This window comes from Filicampus tigris, chromosome 19, assembly GCF_054856515.1.
Source record: "Filicampus tigris isolate MCC_2025a chromosome 19, RoL_Ftig_1.0, whole genome shotgun sequence".
NCBI classification, from domain to species: Eukaryota; Metazoa; Chordata; class Actinopteri; order Syngnathiformes; family Syngnathidae; genus Filicampus; species Filicampus tigris.
In genome coordinates, this window is record NC_141235.1 from 7,448,330 (window position 1) to 7,467,813 (window position 19,484).

At 41.8% G+C, this 19,484-nt stretch overlaps 1 protein-coding gene across 4 annotated transcripts in view; it reads right to left on the reverse strand.

Moving 5' to 3' along the window:
• Positions 1 to 19,484, reverse strand: part of sdk2b (sidekick cell adhesion molecule 2b) — a 196,770-nt gene that overhangs the window by 36,384 nt on the left and 140,902 nt on the right. For all 4 annotated transcript variants that reach the window (XM_086017153.1, XM_086017151.1, XM_086017152.1 and 1 more), the window contains exons 3-4: positions 11,128 to 11,234; positions 9,344 to 9,491 (exon numbers count right to left, since the gene is read on the reverse strand). In XM_086017153.1, the coding sequence (XP_085873279.1) occupies positions 9,344 to 9,491; positions 11,128 to 11,234 (255 nt within the window). The remainder of the gene's footprint in view (positions 1 to 9,343; positions 9,492 to 11,127; positions 11,235 to 19,484) is intronic.

Here is a 19,484-nt window from a genome sequence, read left to right on the forward strand (position 1 = left end):
AGTTTGCGGTGAAAAAACTTGTCATCACCGGTAACAAAACATGACAGATTGTTCTCCATACGTGCTGCAATTATTACTGCTTGTCGCATACCGGTGTGAAAAACAGAGTACCCCCCCCCCCCCCTTAATCCCCACCACCACGCCCTGTCACCTATCTTTAGCCCCACATTTCCACTCACTACTCCCGCCTGACTGCCGTCTCGTCATTAGGATGTCGACGGAGGATGGGGGGGGGGTGAGGAGTGAGCGGGTAAGGGTGCAGTGGGGTGGGTACTGTGCACTGAGGGAACATGCTGCTTGTTACAATTAGCATTTACAGCTAGGGCAGTCCAATATGTGGACTCGAGCAGTTCTTCTGACCCGCATTTAGCTCTGTTAAAAAAAAACTTCGAAAACATATGCAGTAGTACTTTGAGGATTTGCACCACTGAAATGAATGGATGGATGGATCTGATCGAGGAAAGGGATAAGCGGTGTTTAAAAACAGGAAGAACACCTGAAACAATGTGCTGTAGATGAATAAAAATCCAACAAAAAACATAATTAGCCTTGACGTCTGCTAGCTAGAGGCTGAGCTGCGCTGTGTTTGTTTACGGAGTTGGCTAGAGCATGATGTAGTTCAACTCTCGTCCCTGACCAATTCAATATGCTTCACGTGGGAACTCATAGAAATATCTGAATAGGAATACATGTACTGTTACTCTTAGTAATAACATTTCTGACATGCCTGTCTAGCAACAGTTTCAGAATGAACAACATGGGGTCCTCAGTTTAGGCTGGAGTTTCGTTCCTACGGCAGTGTGGTTACTCAAGTCTCACTAACCTAATGCTAACGCTAGGGCTGCATGATATTGGAAAATGTGATATTACTAACTGTTCACAACCCAACAAAAATGCCTCTGCGACCAACTTTTGGATCCTGGCCCACCAGTTAAGAATCACTGACCATCTATCTGGGGACTTTCCTAAAAGTGGGGCTGGATGGGGTCTCTGTGGCTCCTACTTATGATCCACGGTAAATATTTAATGCCGGCTCGCTGGTGCGGCGGCGGCGACGACATACCGGGCACGTATATGAATTATTGATCTCTTCAGGGTTGTAAGCAGAAAGGAAGTGTCCAGAGCGAGTCCCAGGTGACTCCCGAGGACCTTTGCAAAGCGGGGCGACTCAATTTGGGACTTGACTTCTTTGCCTGGCAGTTAAGGAGAGACGAACAGCACATCCAGGCAGAGCCATGTGACGGGACAGGTTCCACTAGAGACCACTTAATACTCCTGCCTGGGGACATCTTTGATATACTGTGGCTGCTGCTAACATGAATGCATCCATTCTATGAACCACTTACTAGGGTCGCGGGTGTGCTGGGGCCTAGACTAGCTGCCTTTGGGCGAGAGGCAGGGTATACACCGAACTGGTCTCTAGCCAATTGCGGGGCATACTGCTAATGTATTACCATTCAAAGAAGAGTACTTCAATAGTACATGTATGAGCTAAGAACCACTCTATCAGTCTTAAGATACCTGTACATCAGAAGACTTTGACTCCTGTAAAACTCTATAACTTCCTTCTGACTTTCAGTTTTTAGTTTTGAGACTGTGAAAATTGGAAAGGTGTAAGCCCAGCTTTAGTTTGTGGGAGGCAGGGGATCAGATCCCGTTCCTGGGAATTTACTGGTTCGGATATAATATTTGCAGACGCAGAATGTGTCTTTCATGTATATTTGTATTACCCTTTTGAAGTAACCGCAAACAATTGTGTGCTTGTGATCACGAGGCAGCTCAGGGTTTTCGTATGAGTGTGGCAGCAGCTGTCGTGTTTTGCTGAAGACTTTGTGTACTGATTCCATGTGATTCAGCATGTGGTTCATCACCCAAACATATTTTTGTATACTCCATTCCAATTAACTGCATAAACAACTGTGCGTTTGTGATCACAAGGAGGCTTGTATTTATTTGTGACAGCATTCATGTACAGTCTACTGTATCTGTATACTGCATTCTGTGCAGCTGATGATGTGCATCTTTCCAGTTCCGATCAAACCCGAAACTACTACACGTGTGCGTCGGACAATGATGGAGAACACAAGTCTTTAACTAGAATTAAATGACTCCAACTAAAACTTAGTGAAGCTGATTACATGTGATGATGTTAATGCTTTGTTTCTCGCTTCCGGCACAACTGGCATTTGCACCAAAAATGGGGGGGACAAAAAAAGAGCTGCGCCGGCCAAGTTGCTATTCGAGCAGCAGTCCTCCGTGCCAAGCAACGCTCTCCGGCGGAATGCCTCTACTCCAGGGCAGGAATGATGACGCAAACGGAATGGGTTGGAATATAAAGAAAAGCCGTTGAAAATATGATGACAGGGAACAAACACAGACAACGTAACCATTTTTTTTTTTTGGGGACAGAACCTTGCTCTCTTAAAGGCCACATCTAGAACGTAAGCCTCCGTGGTTTATGATATGATTAACTTCAATTACATTACAAATCACTCCAGTTATATAGTATGATTAGAAAATAACCTTGTGCAAGGAGCCAGTTTACCAAGTCGCAAAACAAAGATGTTTCACTCCAATTACAATATGATGATGCAAGTCCAATTATGATACCATCCAATCCAATTATGATGCGGTTGTACATTCTAATTATGACCCAAAATGATTCACTCCAATTATAATATTGTACGATTAATTACGATCATGATGTGACTCACTACAATATGTTTTCTGGAAAAGGCTGTTTAAAAATAACGTAATGCGAAGCGTCGTGTGCTGTTTCACCAAGTCTCAATGCAAAGACGTAAGTGTAACTCCAATTACGATGGACTATTCCCTCCATTTACAGTGCGATATGATTCACTCCCACGACAATACAATACGATTAATTCCCATTCTGATATGAATCACTTCAATTACAATATGCTTCTTGGAGCAGGGTCTTCAAAAATAACATCATGCAGTGCATCGCATGCTGCTTCACCAAGTCTCAAGACAAGGACATGCTACGTTTGACTCCAATTACAATAAAATTGAATTCCCTCCGTTTACAATGTGATAACATTCCTTCCAATTATGATACAATTCACTCCGATAACAAAGCACAAACTACATGATAAACTACAATCACTATTTGTAGGCTGACCCCCGATTGACCAAGTTGCGAGGTATCAAACACTGCAATGACGACCCCCCAAAAAATGCATTGGAATAGCCTGTTTATCGTGACATCGGAGCTTTCTTCTGTTCTGAATCAGTTTATATTCGAAAGCTATCAGTTGTATCGCTGTGGTGCTGAGAACCTCCGTGAGATGAATGCGGTCGCAGTAGGATTACGTTTGATAGGGATTGGAAAGGAATAACCGGGGCCCGCACTGCAATTATCCCATTAACTCTTAAAGTGCATTGTTGAATTAAAAACAGGCCGAGCTAGAACACAGGTGAGGTCCTCAATTCAGATGTGCAGAGTACTTAAAGCAATCAGCAGTGAGACGGATGTGGCTGGAACATGTGAATTTGCGCATTGCCCCATAAAACATACTTTTCATTCACACACTAACATTTTGACCTTGTGGGTTTATTCACGGCATTATTTTCTTCTTCTTCAGCACCAGGATTACTTTGGGTGCAAGCACAACAAGAGAACATTGAGGCACAAATCAAAGTTCGTGAGATTTTTCACAAACCGCAATCATTCCCGCACCTCCTCTTCCGTTTCACCGTAACAGAGCATTTTCATCTCTGGTCTGCTGAGTACTTTGCACTTTTGCTTCCTTTCTTTCTTGTTGTGCCTTCATGCGGCCGTGCGAGCCACTTGAACCGCCAGATCGAACGACCCTCGCTCGCTGCCGCGGGGAGGTCGGCAGGCTGACCGCCGCCATTTGTCGACTGGTAATGGAGGCATGAGGATGGAGGAGTGAGGTTACAACCCTCGCAGCTGACAGAAGAGGAAATGCCAAAAAAAAATACAGAAAAATATGCTCACTTTAAGGCAAAAAGGCTGCAGAAGTGTCTCTTCCTCCACGAGAACGTTAGTCGTTATTGTGCTTGGAATGAACTGAATCGGATGGTATTGAAATTGAAATGAATTGTATTGTATTTGGATTAAATCGTACCACATTGTGGTTCGAGTTAAGCGTATCACATTAAAAATGGAGTTGAAATGCTTAGCGGTTGGATTGAATCATATCTTATTGTGTTGTAATTTGAATTAATTTCATTATATTCTATATGAAGTACAACAAATCATATTTTAATTGGAGACAATATCATATTGTGTTCAAATTTGAACGAATCACAACACAATTAAGATTATTTTAAGATTATTATATCATAATTGAAGGGAATATTATTGTATATTGTGATTGAGTGAATTACATTGTATTGTATGTATAATTGAATCGTAATGGATGACAATTGGAGTGAATCATATCATATCTTAATTGGAGAGAAACATGTCACTTTGTAATTGAAGGGATCCACATCATTGGAGTGCTTTGTATCACATTATAATTGGATTAAATCATCTTGTGTTGTGCCTTAATTTGAATGAATCATATCGTAATTGGAGTGAATCAAATCGTCGCTAGAGTGAATTGTATTTTGTGGTGCCCAAATGTGAATGAGTCAGATCATAACTGAAGTGTATTCCATCCCATGCACATGCGGTGTGTCTGACAAGTTACATTTCTGCTGTTACGAAACATAGATGTTATTATAAGTTTTCTCCTATGACGTAATCTGCCTGAAGACAACCACGCTTTCCCAGCCTTCTCTGCCATTCCTTAATGCGCTCTTGGAAGGATTCTGCCGGGATCCTTTGCAGTTCTATCATCACACCTGCAGGTTGGTTGTCTGGTCAAAGTGGCAACTGGCAGTGGACGACGCCCTTCACATCGAAGAATGCGATCAGTTTGACTTTGACTTTAAACTTCGACCGGCTTGCTTTTCTTCAGCCTTGGTGACGTCTGTTCCATGCTTCTGGCGCTGGTATCAATTGCAGTGTATTGAGATATGCGCCAAAAACAGCAGTAATGGAGCAGCCCTGGCAACAAACATCAATAGACGACGTGGTGGTCTGCTGTATGTCGCAGGGCCCCCGGGATGCCCACTCACTTATGTTCAATGGAAGGGTCCAGGCTATTCACTGTATCCATTTGACTAATGGCCAATTTATAGCTAAGTGACAGGAGCCGATGAGGGCCATTAATTGATCAGACGCTGCAGCAGATTAGTCAAAGGTCCCACTTGTTCTTGATGGTTCATCTTTGTGAGGTGGGTGTGGGTCGTCTAACAGGGGAAAGAAACAATCCATGCCCGGCTGTTGATAGGTCAGTTATGTGCTCCCTTTTCCCGCAAGAGCCCAACAATTCTGAGTAAATGTGCTCGCCGAAGGAGCTTCTTATTATACAGTACATTAAGTCGCTCCCAAATTACACAACAAATCAGGCAGAGTGAATGCAAAGGACTCTGCCAAAGTCGCTGGGCTCAAAGAAGAGCGATGGGTATTACTGGCAAATGCCTTATTTTCCCCCTCATGTTGCGCTGTACATCAAAACGGCTTGAAGCTCTTCCTTGACCTCGTTTGTAGATCACCGCGGCCGTCAATCAAGCCGGAGAGGTATTGCTTGAACCTCCATGGATTGGAAATATGAGCACAGCAGAAGACCTCGTGTGTCACAGGCAGAGTAGTTACACTCAAACAGTGAGGCAAATGGCTGCCAGCTTGCATGTTCCTGATGGCACATTGTGCACAAATGATACTCGGTATGAGTTCACATGCTTCTAAGAGGCGCCGGGTTGGGTTTTACGAGTCATGAGTTAATCATGTCGACGATTTCTAGATCAAAGTGAACCAAAACTCTTCTCTGAGTTTAATGAAGCCAAGCCTCAGTTCTCCCGCGTATTTGCGATTCGTGGATTCATCAGTTTGCAGGTTGTTTTTTTTAAACTAGTCTTTTTTTTTTTGGGGGGGGGGGGACTCCAGTGGTATTTTAGTGCCAAGAAACTATATTTACACATGTTAAGTAGCTCCATTTAGACAAAAAGGTGGCTTTGCCACCATCTTGTGTAATCTATAGGCACCACTCTGTATGTACACAGTAACTTCCCACATTCCTCCCACGTGCAAATCTTCGACATCTGCCGTGATTTTTTTCTGCCACTATGTCTGAGGTGTTTTTTCCAGACTCCACCATGGTAGCAGTTTGGGAGTTGCTTTTTTCCCCCCTCTCTCATCCGGTGTGTTTTCAACCTCTTATCTAAGAAAACGGGGCGCCGTCTAGTGACTGTCAGATTACTGTTCCTGTCTCCTCCTGTTGTAAGTGTCACTGTCTTTTTCATGTTTCTTGGACGGATTGAAACTGTAGAATGTGTTTTGTTGCTCTGTACTCGCCTAATGTGCAATGACAATAAATTCAATTGCATTCCATCCATTGCATTTCAATGATAGACCTTGGGGGGGCTCGGGGTCCGATTACTCTTATTGTTTTGCTGTTTGCGGCAAGGCTCTGGCCCTATGCCCTGCGAATAGTGTAATAATTAAAGTAGTGCAATAATTATGGAGAATCGTTTTGTGATGGGAGTGAATGGTATCAACATTATTATGATTGGAGCGAATTGCAGCAAAACATAATTGGAGTGAATTGTATTGTAATTGGGGTGAATTGTAGCACATCACAATTGCAGTAAATCATATTGTAATTTGAGTGAATTGTATGGTGTCGTAATTGGAGTGAATGGTATTTCATCATAACTGCAGTGAATCATATATTAATTGGAAATAATTGCATAATTGGAGTGAATTGTATCGTCATTTGATTGGATCACATTGCAATTTGAGTATTATGATTGGAGTGCAAAAATTAATTAAGAGTTAGTCGTAAGTCAGTTAGCATGATTACGCAGAAACTAGTTAGTTTGCTGGTATTTTAGCTAGCATGTTTGACACAAAAATTATAGAATGTGCATATAAGATTCAGTATGATTGTGTAAAAAAAACAAGAAGGAAACGGTGTAAAAAAACAACCAAAAAAAAGGTTGATGGAATGACAACAGCCTGGAGGCAAGCCGTGATATTTTTGCGCTGTCAACGTGGAATGAAACCTGAAAATGGTGCTTCTTCCAGGTCGGGATTTCTATAATTATATTTCTTCTTGTACTTTTGGTCTAGCGTGGAAGTGTGATGAAGAGCGGCCAGGCGGACCCCAAGGGAGTCTGAAAATTAAAGTTATGACACCTGAGGATGGAAAGAAGGTGCCGGGTGGAGAGTGTCAATGAAAGAGTAAAGTATATTATTTTTCATATACACAGTAATTATATACCTGTAGTGTATTTATTTTAAGGTTGTTAGATTTTTAGATTACAGTATACTGTATATACCTAGAATTTGTACTATATTACTTAAAAAATATATACATAATATTAGTTAAATGTTATCAATATGAATTCATTATTTTCAAATATTGCATTATAAATATTACTTATAATTATTTAATGATTATTCATATTTGCATTACAGTTTTATTATTGTATTACAATCTTTCATTAATATCTTATGAGTGGAACAAAATATAACTACCACAATTTTCATTTATCTCCTACGAAAAATTATAGATGGAAATGTATCAGATATAGAAATGTTCACTATTGCTAATTTAATGTACCGTATCTTTTAAAACAATTATTTTCTTAAATCTATGATCTGCATTTTAGGGGTGATACAAAACATTGATACTACAATGTATCATTATCCCTGGCGATACAATACCCGTGGAGTCGATAAAGAAAAAAAATACCTTATTTCCTTAAATCTAGGATGTACATAACATATCATTTTAGCACACATTCGCAAGTAGGGCATTCAAACACAGTTACCAAAAGCAACCTGGGCTCTTCGAGAGTCGTGATATCGTCAAAGCATTTGCGTCCGAGCGTCTTTAAAAAGTTCTGAGCCTCATTGTCAATTCCTACTCGGCCAATCATTACTTATGATGCTGATGAGGATGAGGATAATGAGGATGAAGAGCCGATAAGGAGGGTTCACTTCAACCCAGGGCAAGGTCATCTCCCACTCCCGACAAATGCAGATGTGATGAGGAGATTGTGTGGAGGGTGAGCGCCCTTTAACGGCGCACGCTCACACACACACACACAAAATAATAAATGATATAATTAAAAACATCTAAATAATAAATAAATGCAAAAATGCTAAAATAATAAAAGTAATTATAATAAGCCATGTCGATAATATGGAGACTATACATGTAACTCACAGTATGAATCAGTGGGATGCAAACTACGAGTACAATTGATTGTCCCTTCCCGTTTGAAGAGAGCAGAAAGGGAAAAATAATCCCATCAGAGGGCATCCTGGGATCTGACCAGCGAGTACTGACGATGCGTTGCCGAAGAAACACCAACCTCTAAATTGGAGGCCAAAATGAAGACAGACAAGGAGGTGGTGGGGGAAAAAAAACATAACACACACGAGCTGAGATGAAAGTAGCTGGCTCAGGTTCTCTTTCAAAACCCAAGATGAGGAACAAAGAGGGCAATTCCATTTCTCCCGCAGCCAAAGAGGCTTTTTGCTCGTGTTGTGGCGGAAACCGAATGCGGGCAAAAAAAAAAAAAAAAAAAAAAAAAGAACAAAACAAAGTGAAAACCGTGAGAGGCCAAAGGTTCACTGGATCAGGCAGGATTTCAGCACAAAAGATGAAAGTTAAACTAACTAGTGAGGTTACAAAAATAAAACATCGAGTGGTGGCGATTAGTGACCTTTCCGAGCCGTTTTGTAAGGCGTTTCTATTACTGAACATGCCCACCAACATCACAGTGCAGGGTGGAAGAAGTATATGGACCTTTGGATTTAATAAATGGTCAAACCTCCGTTGGCAGCATAAAACCTCAATCAAACCTTTCCTGTATTTGCAGATCAGACTGGCATGCTGATCAGAAAGAATATACGGGCACTCCTTGGAAACGTCAAACCAACCGGGGCTCAAACCCTTAAAACCTTGAACATGGTTTGAAACCCAAATTCAGATGCTAATTTGAAAGCCTTGGTTAACAGCCTAACCCTGACTAGAAACTGCAATTTGAAACCCTACTTTAAAACCCTAATCCTGGCTTGAAACTATTTTTTAAAAGCCTAGACGTTCAAATCCAGACGCTATTTTACCCTACTTTAAAACTCAAATTAGAAACCCTAACCCTCGTTTACAGGTCGACGCCAGATGCAAACTTCTGAAACACTATGTCATTAATACAAACATGTTGCAGCAAGCACAAAAGTTAACATTGCATTATGACCAAGTCAAGGCCAAAGAGGGGGAGGCGATTGGCTCACATGCGACTGCTGGGTGGGATCTTGCGTCCATCCCGGTACCACGTGACCTGGGGCTGCGGGAAGCTACGGATTCGAGGCGCTGGGATGACGGCGCCCTCTCCCTGTGAAACCGACTGGTCGCGCTCACCCTCCTCGAAGCTGCCCATGACTGAGAGGAGAAATCAGACAAAGACACGCAGAAAAGAAAGGTCAGTCAGTGTTCGACTCCCCCCTCACACGGCTCGGCTTTGATGGACGGCGCCGTGCTGTTGCCATGGTTACTGATTGAGATGCGTTCGTATCGGACTGTCATCTGTCTCCATCGCACATCAAATGAGCGCATTGGTCAAAGTCGCAGTGCTTGTTATTCCACACTGTGGCTTAAAACGCCATAAGAAAGGGTCATTTAGATTCTGTTGTCACCCTGGGACCCGCATCTTTCTATTGTTGTAAATTTGCCGCCCATTTTGTAAAACTTAAGAACAATACAGCAATTTTACTGTTTAAAAATAGCTTCTGAAAATACAGTATGTTTTTTCCAATCTCATACTATACCCCTCCTTTGTAAGAGCAAAGTTAGGAGCGTCGCCCCCACTCCCCCATATGTTTTTCTTTTGAAAACCAGGGTGTTGTTTTAGGTACTCTCCATTCTGTCCCCCTCTGTTGGTCATTGTTTTTATGTCTCTTGGACGGACTGTGACTTAAGTGAATTTCGTTGCCCTGTACTCGTGCATGTGAAATGACAATAAATTTGATTCTAATTCTGCGACAGTTTTAAACGCAGTTTCAAACGAGTTTGTACATTCCGCTAAAAGTATCTCGCTAGCTATGACGTCTATGACGCTAGCCAAACGCTGAATTGCACTGTATTTGTTTACAAAGCAGCTCAAGTCACATTTCCCAACACTTAACCAATATTGAATGTTCTATGCGAGAACTAGGTACATCTCAGTACTATTCAGAAAAAAATCTGATTACAAATACATATCATTTTTTACTAGCTGTCCACAACCAACCAATAATGGGTTCGCGACCCACTTTTGTGTCCCGACAACAACCTAAACCTGGCTTAAAACTTAAATCTTAAGTTTGACTTGAAACCAAATTTCAAAACTCTTGTTTAAAACCCAATCCATGTCTTAAAACACTAATTAAAAATGGTAATTTGAAGTCTTAACTATGGCTTGAAACCCTCTTTTCAACCTCAACCTTAATTTGAAACCCTAACATTAGTGAGAATCCCTAAATTGCAAATTTAACACTGGTTTTGAAACCCTAAACCAGGCTTGAAACCTTAATTTGAAGCCCCAATTTATAACCCTAATTTGAAATCTTAAAGACAGCATTCTACTTTGAAACGATAACACTGTCTTGAATCCCTACTTTTAATAAACCTAACCCTGTTTCGTTCATTCTTTGTGTCTAAACAAGTGGGATGAAGACGGGTTCTGGTGGTGCATTCTGGGAAGGGTGGAAAACGGCAAACACTCGTTGCGTTCTGTTACATCTCACTAACGAGTCGAGGGAGCTAAATTACAGGCCTGTTTCTGCCAGGGGGAGACGGCAGATGTTGCGGGGGCGGTATTACGCAATGACAAACAACAAAAACAACAACAATATCAGTCTCGTAATAATCATAATCATCATAATAATAATGACTGGAACAGCTGTCCAGCAGGTACATCCTTCAGCGACAACATCTGTCCACCTGCTCGCTCCTTAATGCACTGCCAATCAAACACAGTGCGTGTGCGTGCGTGTGTTTGTGTGTGCATACACATACAAAATCATGCTATGATACTTACAAGCCACCTGCACTTCTGTGCGACGCTGCAGCAGCGCTCCCACTCGATTCCGCACAATGCAGCGATAGAAGCCGGCATGGGATCGGTCCAGCGATGGGATCAGGTACCTGGCACAAACACATAAACACACACACATACATACATTAAACACTCGACTTCACACAGATCTGATCAGCTGGGGTGGATTGGCAAATAGTTTGCATTTTATGCAAAATCACCGGTTGGATGTATAATTTGCCCATCGATCAATGATGTCATAAATCGGATCCACAAAATAAAGAGATGACAGCAAACACGCTTTCATTCACTCCAAGGACGTTCTGTGCTGCCATCGTTCACCCAGCATATACAGTCAGATTTTCTTCCAATATTTTAAAATATATATTTTTGGGGGGATGTCCATTTTCTAATGTTTATCAGCATTTTGGGGATATTATTAGGGCTTAACTGTTATTATTTTTTACCACTGCATTTCAGTGGGCATCAATTACAGTATACATGAATTTTGGCTATTTTGTGGACCGGGCTGGTCCCAAGTCCCAGCAAATAGCTGGGGTTGACTGTACAGTAAACAAACAAGCTGGTCCATCTTCTGATCAGATCGGTGATCGGTTATCATTTTTTAAAAATTCGCTGATCGGCTCCAAAATCCTGATCATATAAAGCCTATAAAACACACAATTTAGATTTCACAGCCACCAACTAAAATATCATTTTTGTTGACTTTTTTGCGTTATCTAGCCAGCCAGTTTAGCGAGTTAGGTTACATAAGAAAACTACAGTTTGTTTGTTGGCATGTTAAGCCACCTAGCAAGGTTATACAAAATGTATGCAGCTGCTCACTAACACAGATGTAGACATGTTTGTGAGCACAATTTAATTTTAATTTTAATCAGCATGATTATACAAAAAAAACTAAAGGTTGTTTCTTTGCACATTGACACGTTAATTAGTATGACAATGCTTTTACACTACACTTTTACAAAAACTCATCTAGTTTGAGCCCCTTTGAAAAAGTGTGTATTGTATGCATGCTCACGAGCATACAAACACACACACACACACTAAAAGACCAACTAATGGATGAGCAAGGGCGCAGAGGACAGCAGAGCTTAGCTGCTGCTGTTTACTCCAATGATAATGATTCTCTGGAGGGTACGACAGTGAGCATACCCCCCCCCCCCACCACCACCACCACCCCTCGCTTCTTAAACACACACACACGCACAGATACAAGCCACAAAAAAACACACGCCTATGTTCAAATTTCATTTATGCAAATACACACACAAGCATCGGAGAGTACAGTAGTTGACCTTGACCATGCATGCAGTGCAACATCCACCCTTTCATGCACATTAACGCTGGTAATCAATGATGTCTTTGGCTTTCTTACAAGTCTAATACACCCAAATGAGCTACCGCCGGGAGAGGAGCTCAGCCGCGTAGAGGTTGAAGAATTTCTCTCATTTAAGCCGTTAATTGGAGGGAGGCAAGCGTCAGAACCTGGTAAATTGTTCATGGAATGTGGCTCGAGTCGGATAAAAGTAGACTTGTATGGAGGTCACGCAAACAGTCCGCAGCCGAATTATCAGCGAGTGAGTCTTCGTACGCGTTTAAATTGGGAGTCAGTCTACCGCAACACGTTTTGTGGAGCACAAAAAAACCCAAACTTGTTGTGGGAGGTGAAAATGTTGCCACCGCACACTGTGCTCGCCATCTTCCCACCTTCGAGCGTGGTGATGATGGCGGGGCGTCTGCACGATGAAGACGCTGGCGCAAATGTGATGTTTTGCATTTTGAGGAGCAATTAAAAGTTATCCGACAGGCAAGAAAGCTTTTGGACCAGCTGGGGCACATGTGATAGACAATAGTGTTGAGACACATTCCAATTAAACAGAAAGACAAAGGAAATCTGCTTTTTAGGGTAACCTTTATCCATTTCCATAAGCTGGCCAAGCCAGTTTCACGTAGCGACATGAAATTTGCTCTGCAAGTCTATCTTGGGTAGAGCACAAAAAAAGTCAACAACCTGATAAGACAGAGGAAGTCAGACATTTTGCTTTGAGGTGTCCATTTTAGGATCATGTTTAGCAATGAAAAAGCATACCAATGGAAAAAAAAATATGCTTTGAAATGTACAGTCCCCAAACATTCAAGTTTTTGGGGATAGAATTCAGCCCCCCAAGCATGTTTCACCTGCCATGACAATTTGTAGGCACGTCAAACATGGGTATTTACTTTGAAGCTGCCTTTTATAGTAAGGGGTCACTTTTGGTCATTTGTAGGAAACTTTCAAAGACTAGCTTGTCCTAGATTTTTGGTCCAATTGCTACCAAACGTGTATTAGACAAATGGGCGACACTAACAGTGCAACATTTGAGTTTTTGTTGCATATTTCGTTTCGTATTTGGGTGGAGCATGTTGAAATTTGATACATTTCTAAGTTCTTGAATTTTTTTTTTAATGCATCCCTCAAAGCCAGTTTAGCTTCGAAACATGAGGTTTTCTAGGCATGTCAATCATGAGAAGACCCACATACATGTCCCAAGACGCCATGCTCAAAAAGACGTAGAAGGCCTACATTTTAGGATTATTTTGACTACACATGAAAATAAAACATGTCATCGGACATTTAGACCAGACATCACATGACGAGCCATGTCATCATGCGATTCGAGTTCAACCTAGCCAAGGCCGAGCTGCAGGGTGACTTCAGAAGCTCTCACTCACTTCCCCCATAATGAATACAATTAACCTTTGGTGAGCGGCGGCAGGTGGCGGGATCGGCGGGAGGGATGGTGGGAGGTGGGGAGGGAAGATGGAGGGGAAGGGCAGGTGATAGGGTCCAGTCAGCGGGAGATGACGACGTGAGACAGAGATTGATCGATGTTCCGGCGCTCGGCACGCTCCGTCACATCCCCGCTAATTAGTCCCCACTCAGGAGCTGTGATGAGAAGGATGTGTGAAGGAGGACAGAGGTGTGGAAGTGATGAAAAGATGACGGATAGAACAAAGGAAGTAGACAATTTGGGGATTGCTGCTCAAGCGACTGAAATTACATTTCACTGAACCTTGGCTACTGCCGTGAGGACAAACCAGACCCAGGCTGCTACATGCGTTCTGATAATAAGGTGAAGCAGCATGTTACTAATTATCCAGTTATTTTTGAGTTACCCTGCTACAGATAAACAATTTGCAAACATGAGGAGACCCAGCGGTATGTTAGTCAAAAGCCAAAGCAGCATGTGGTACATTGCTCATGATTATTTTGAGCATCTTGTTGTGACTAAACAATTGTATGTTTGTGGTCAACAACGGACTATATTTTTATGAGAATTTCCTTTCGATTGTATTCACAAATGGGCGTCACGGTGATCGACTGGTTAGCACGCCCGCCTCACCGTTCAGAGGTCGTGGTTTCGATTCCGGCCCCGGACTTCCTGTGTGGAGTTTGCATGTTCTCCCCGTGGCTGCGTGGGTTTCCTACAGGTACTCCAGTTTCCTCCCACATTCCCAAAACATGCACGGTAGGTTAATTGGATACTCTAAATTGCCCCTAGGTGTGATTGTGAGTGCGGTTGTTTGTTTGTCTCTGTGTGCCCTGCGATTGGCTGGCAACCAGTTCAGGGTGTTGCCCGCCTACTGCCCGAAGACAGCTGGGACAGGCTCCAGCATGCTCGCGGCCCTTGTGAGGAGAAGCGATATCGATAATGGATGGATGGATGTATTCATAAATATGAATCTCAAATATTGAACCACATCTTGATCACACGTCAATAGATGTCCATTATAGTTAAACCAATTTCCACACATAACTGACAGTCAAATTTATGTATATAGCCCTAAATCACCAAAAAGTCTCAAAGGGCTTCACATGCCCACAGTTGACAAATATTAACGGCATCCCCTGATCTTAACCCCAGGAGGGCAAGGAAAAACTAAAAAAAAAGTGAAGAATGTGACTTGGGACATGTGATTGAATTCTGGCATGAAACATTGGGCCCTATTTTCATAGACAAGCGGCAGTGCGCTCAGTGTAAAATTGGGCACATGTTCATTTTCGTTTCCGGACAAGCGGAGTTTAACATGTTTAGGAATTTGGTAGATGCACTACACCTCGCTGGGAGTCCGGTGAACAAAGCTGCCGCACCCACAGGGCATCTTGCAATTTGTTGACAAAAAGTCGACGAGATTTTAGACTCGCAAGAACATCTCTAAATGATGGCGCAGGTGGTGTAATGGGATTTGGGTGGATTTGATCGAGGTGCAGGCAGACAGATTTGGCGCTCTGGGACAATCTTTCTGAATCATTGTAGAAATCAATTCATTGAACAAATTATCAATATCATCTTAAGAATATTTTAACAGCACCCCTCTGACTGCGCGGCACACCTATGTCTTTACAATTAATAAAAAGAAAAGCGAAAGTTGAACTTCGGAACTTAGTTTAATCCCTTTCACACTGCCCATCAAAGCGTTTGTTTCCCCGGTGTTAATTGTGTGACTCTGGAAAGGGACCTACAAAGGTGAGCTGCAAATTTCCCATCTTCTGAGGCAAAACGACAGCTTTAAATCCGGTGATTTAAGAAAATGCAGTATTCACCATTTGGGAATCAAGGCCATTTTGAGCGGAGAAGCTCAATTTTCAGAGACTCAAAAGTAGTTGCAAAATGTGACATTACAGTCCAGATATGTTGAATGCATGCATGACCATAGCATTAAAAAAAACAACTTATTTTTGTTCTTGTATGCTCTCTAAATATGAAAGAAAACCAACAAATATCTGTGTAAAAGTATCTTATTTGAAAAAGTAGATTTTTTTTCCAGTGCAGTCACATTGATTGTGTTGTTATTGTGGCTTGTTAAGTGAGATGAGCGGTGGCCTCACTTTCAAGAGGGCAAGGAGCGGCCAGCAACATCCAATTAGTCGCGGGAAAAACTTGCCCTTTACCCACATATTTGTGCGCTTGCATCACTTCATGGCGTATACAGGGTTACGTGGGTGGTCTCGTAAGGGGGTGGGGGTCTTGGTCCAGCCAGTATCGCTTTGGCCAAGCGACCTTAATGGATTGCCTTCAGTAACTAAGAGCATCCCATTTGCCACGCGCCTCAGCCACAGCATACTTTAGATCACAAGGCATCTGCTCACTTTTTACTTTGGGTTTGCACAAAGACATCTTATTCATGGTGTCCGATCATTTTGAAAGATAGCAAAATACAAACTGGCAAGAATTTGGTGAACTTTGGAATCATTAATAAATACACTGCGTGCAGAGTAAAAATACCAAAAGCAATAGTTATTGCCCGTTTGGTGGTAACCAGACACACAAAGACAAGGCATGGTGTCTCTGAGGATTCTGAAAGTTAGCAAACGTAAATTGCCGTCCCGCCTTCTTTTTTTGTCTGTTTCCCTCTGAAGCCCAGTACCAAATGGCCTGCACACCAATGGTTGGGAACCACTGTTCTAAACTATAGTAACAACGACTGAATGTGTACATGTGGCTTGTAAAGGCAGGCCTCGTCAGTTGAGTCACATGGAAATGACCTTAAAGTGGAAGTCAACGCAAACATTTTTTTTCCAAGAATATGTTCTATGTAAGCCTACTAGATGAAACAGGGTATTCTGATAAATATTGCGTTTGTGGAATAAGTGTTAATCCACTAATTTTTAGCCATCTCTGGGTGCGGCCATTTTTTCTTCTGTCGACTGAATATGACATCACAACTGCTCACAACGACCAATCACGGCTGACCTGTTTTCTGAATCTGAGCCGTGATTGGTCGTTGTGAGCAGTTGTGATGTCATTTTCAGTCGACAGAAGACAAAATGGCCGCCCCCAGAGATGGCTAAAAACGAGTGCATATTGCTGCTTCATTTACATTCCACAAACGCAAAAAAAATGATCAGAATGCAGTGTTTCAACAAATGGGCCTGCTAGGAACATATTCTTGAAAAAAAAGTTTGTCTTGACTTCTGCTTTAAGAGGACATATTTACTGGCTATAGCTTTAGCCATTCTGGTGTTCAGTGACAGTGTCAGTTGAGGTTACCGGCACGTGTGCTAAGAGTCTGCTTCTGCTTATTGCAATTTGTTACTGTTTGTTGATGGCCCTTTTCCTCTTCCCTCTAAAACCAGCTGTTATATATGTTATATGTTATATGTTATATTCATTCTAACTCATGATGGTAGGCTATATTCAATAAGCTAATGATGCTTACGTTACCAGAGACATGTAGTTAAGCAACTGTACTGCAAAAAAAAAAAAAAAAAAATCTGCGATGCACTGAACCCATAACCAAGTAAACCACGAAGAACAACTGTATAGATTAAATTCAAAGAACCAAACAGAATACAAAAATGTGTATGATTGAATTAAATTTCAATTTGTCTTAAGCACAAAATGGTTGCAACCCAAGGTGGAAATTGGACCAATGTTGTTAATAAATGGGGTTGTTTTTCAGCCCAATTTAATGCAAAGAGCTCGTTTTCGTCCGTCATCTGGCGTTACGCTCCAAGCTATCTCCTTCCTCTAGCCGGGTAATTGCATATATGTGTTTGAGTGTGTGGGTGCGTGTGCGCGTGTGTGTATGTATGTATATATATTCTATTATATTCATGCTTAATTTATTCAGATCAGCCATAAAATTACAACATCTGCAAAATATTTGCAACGATGCAACGGATGTCAGGTGAGTTTGCGTGCAAGGAGACGGGTTTTTGGTAATATGTTAGTGACAAATCCATTGCTGCACAGAGTTTGATTTATTCGGCACGGATCAATCAAACAGCAAGCGAAGGCTGCGCCGCTCTATTACGAGCACGGTCAAAGTGTCAGTCGTATTGTCACGCTTGTTCCAACTCAATTGACTGGGGGTGGGAAACGAAGGTTTTCCTTATTGTTGCGATTGTACTGCCGGCCGAAACTAATTTACACGTTTCAAAAAGGAGACGGCGGTGGCGGGAAGGGACATCGTTCCGATAAAAAATCAAGTCTGAGGAGCTGTTACATCTTCAATATCACGCAATTTAATTTTGCCGCTGCACTGAATAGATTCGGTGACATTCCACCACCTTACGCCAACTTGCTCATTGTGCTCCATGTGTTCAGATAATAATGAGAAGAAGCATGTGGCTCATCACATAGTTATTTTTCTACGTTATGTTCCAAATAGCAACTGGATGTTGGCGATCGAAAGGTAAATCATGTTTAGCAAAAGTGTGACAGCTGCTGTTGTCAGAAGACCGTGTGTACTATATTCTCTATGTCAGGTTGCATCTGCTTCATCACTCAGGGTTACTGTATGCTTAGTTCCAAGTAATGATTTCAAGTACATTGTATATTTCTGATATGTGCGTCTTTCAGACCTTGGGACTCAGGAGCCCCTTTAACCCCAAGCCGCTTCACATACACCAAGTTAGACAATAAAACAAATACATAAATAAAAATACTTTAATATGGGGCCATGGCCACCAGTAATATAATGTAAACCTAGCATACGCATGATGTTTCTTGATTCTTCTTGGTATTTCCTACAGAAAAAAAAAAAAGGTGACTGAAACAATTCCACGCTATCTTCAACATTGCATACAGATGCCACCTGGTCCTATTGATTAGCTGATTGACTAGGACGCAAGGTCATGACACATGCTGTCAGTATTTAAAGCAGCTATCAGCACTCGTGGACCACAGCAGCACTTAAATACTCTTTAAAAAAAAAGAGTGCTGCTTTTTTTCCCATTGCTCTCCCCCTGACTTAAAAAGAGCGCCGTTGCATGAATTTGGAACGGAGCCGTTTGAAATATGGATCAAAGGAAATGCTGTCAGCAAGGATGGTGCCCAATTTTTATTTTTTTTTTTTAAAAAAGGAAAAAGTTCTATCAGCCAACTTTCATCTGCTGCATAACAAGTACACTATCAACAATACTGAGTGACAGATCACACTCAGTTCCTGTTGCGATACCCGGGGACTGATGTGAGCGCTCGCTGGCCGAAACTTTAGGCATGCCATGCTTAATCTAATTCATACTACCACAACAATAACACTGAGAAACACCAAATGTGTGTTTTTAGTGTAATTCTTTCAATACATTTCATAGAGGTGACACAAAGAGTGCAGTATATAAGGCCTCCTGACTAACATGGCAAAATTCTTAGTAGTAACTAAATATGAACTAAATATGAGCCTCCTGATGGCCTCAACCAGCTAATGCTTTACAGCTACTTTAGGACTGCGAGTACAATCACGAGCCACATGCTGCTTCACCAAGTCCAAAACAAATGATACTGTTTTACTATTTGATCACATGAACCAGAAGACATTGCAGCCTTCACCTGCACACAGCTGATTTAAGT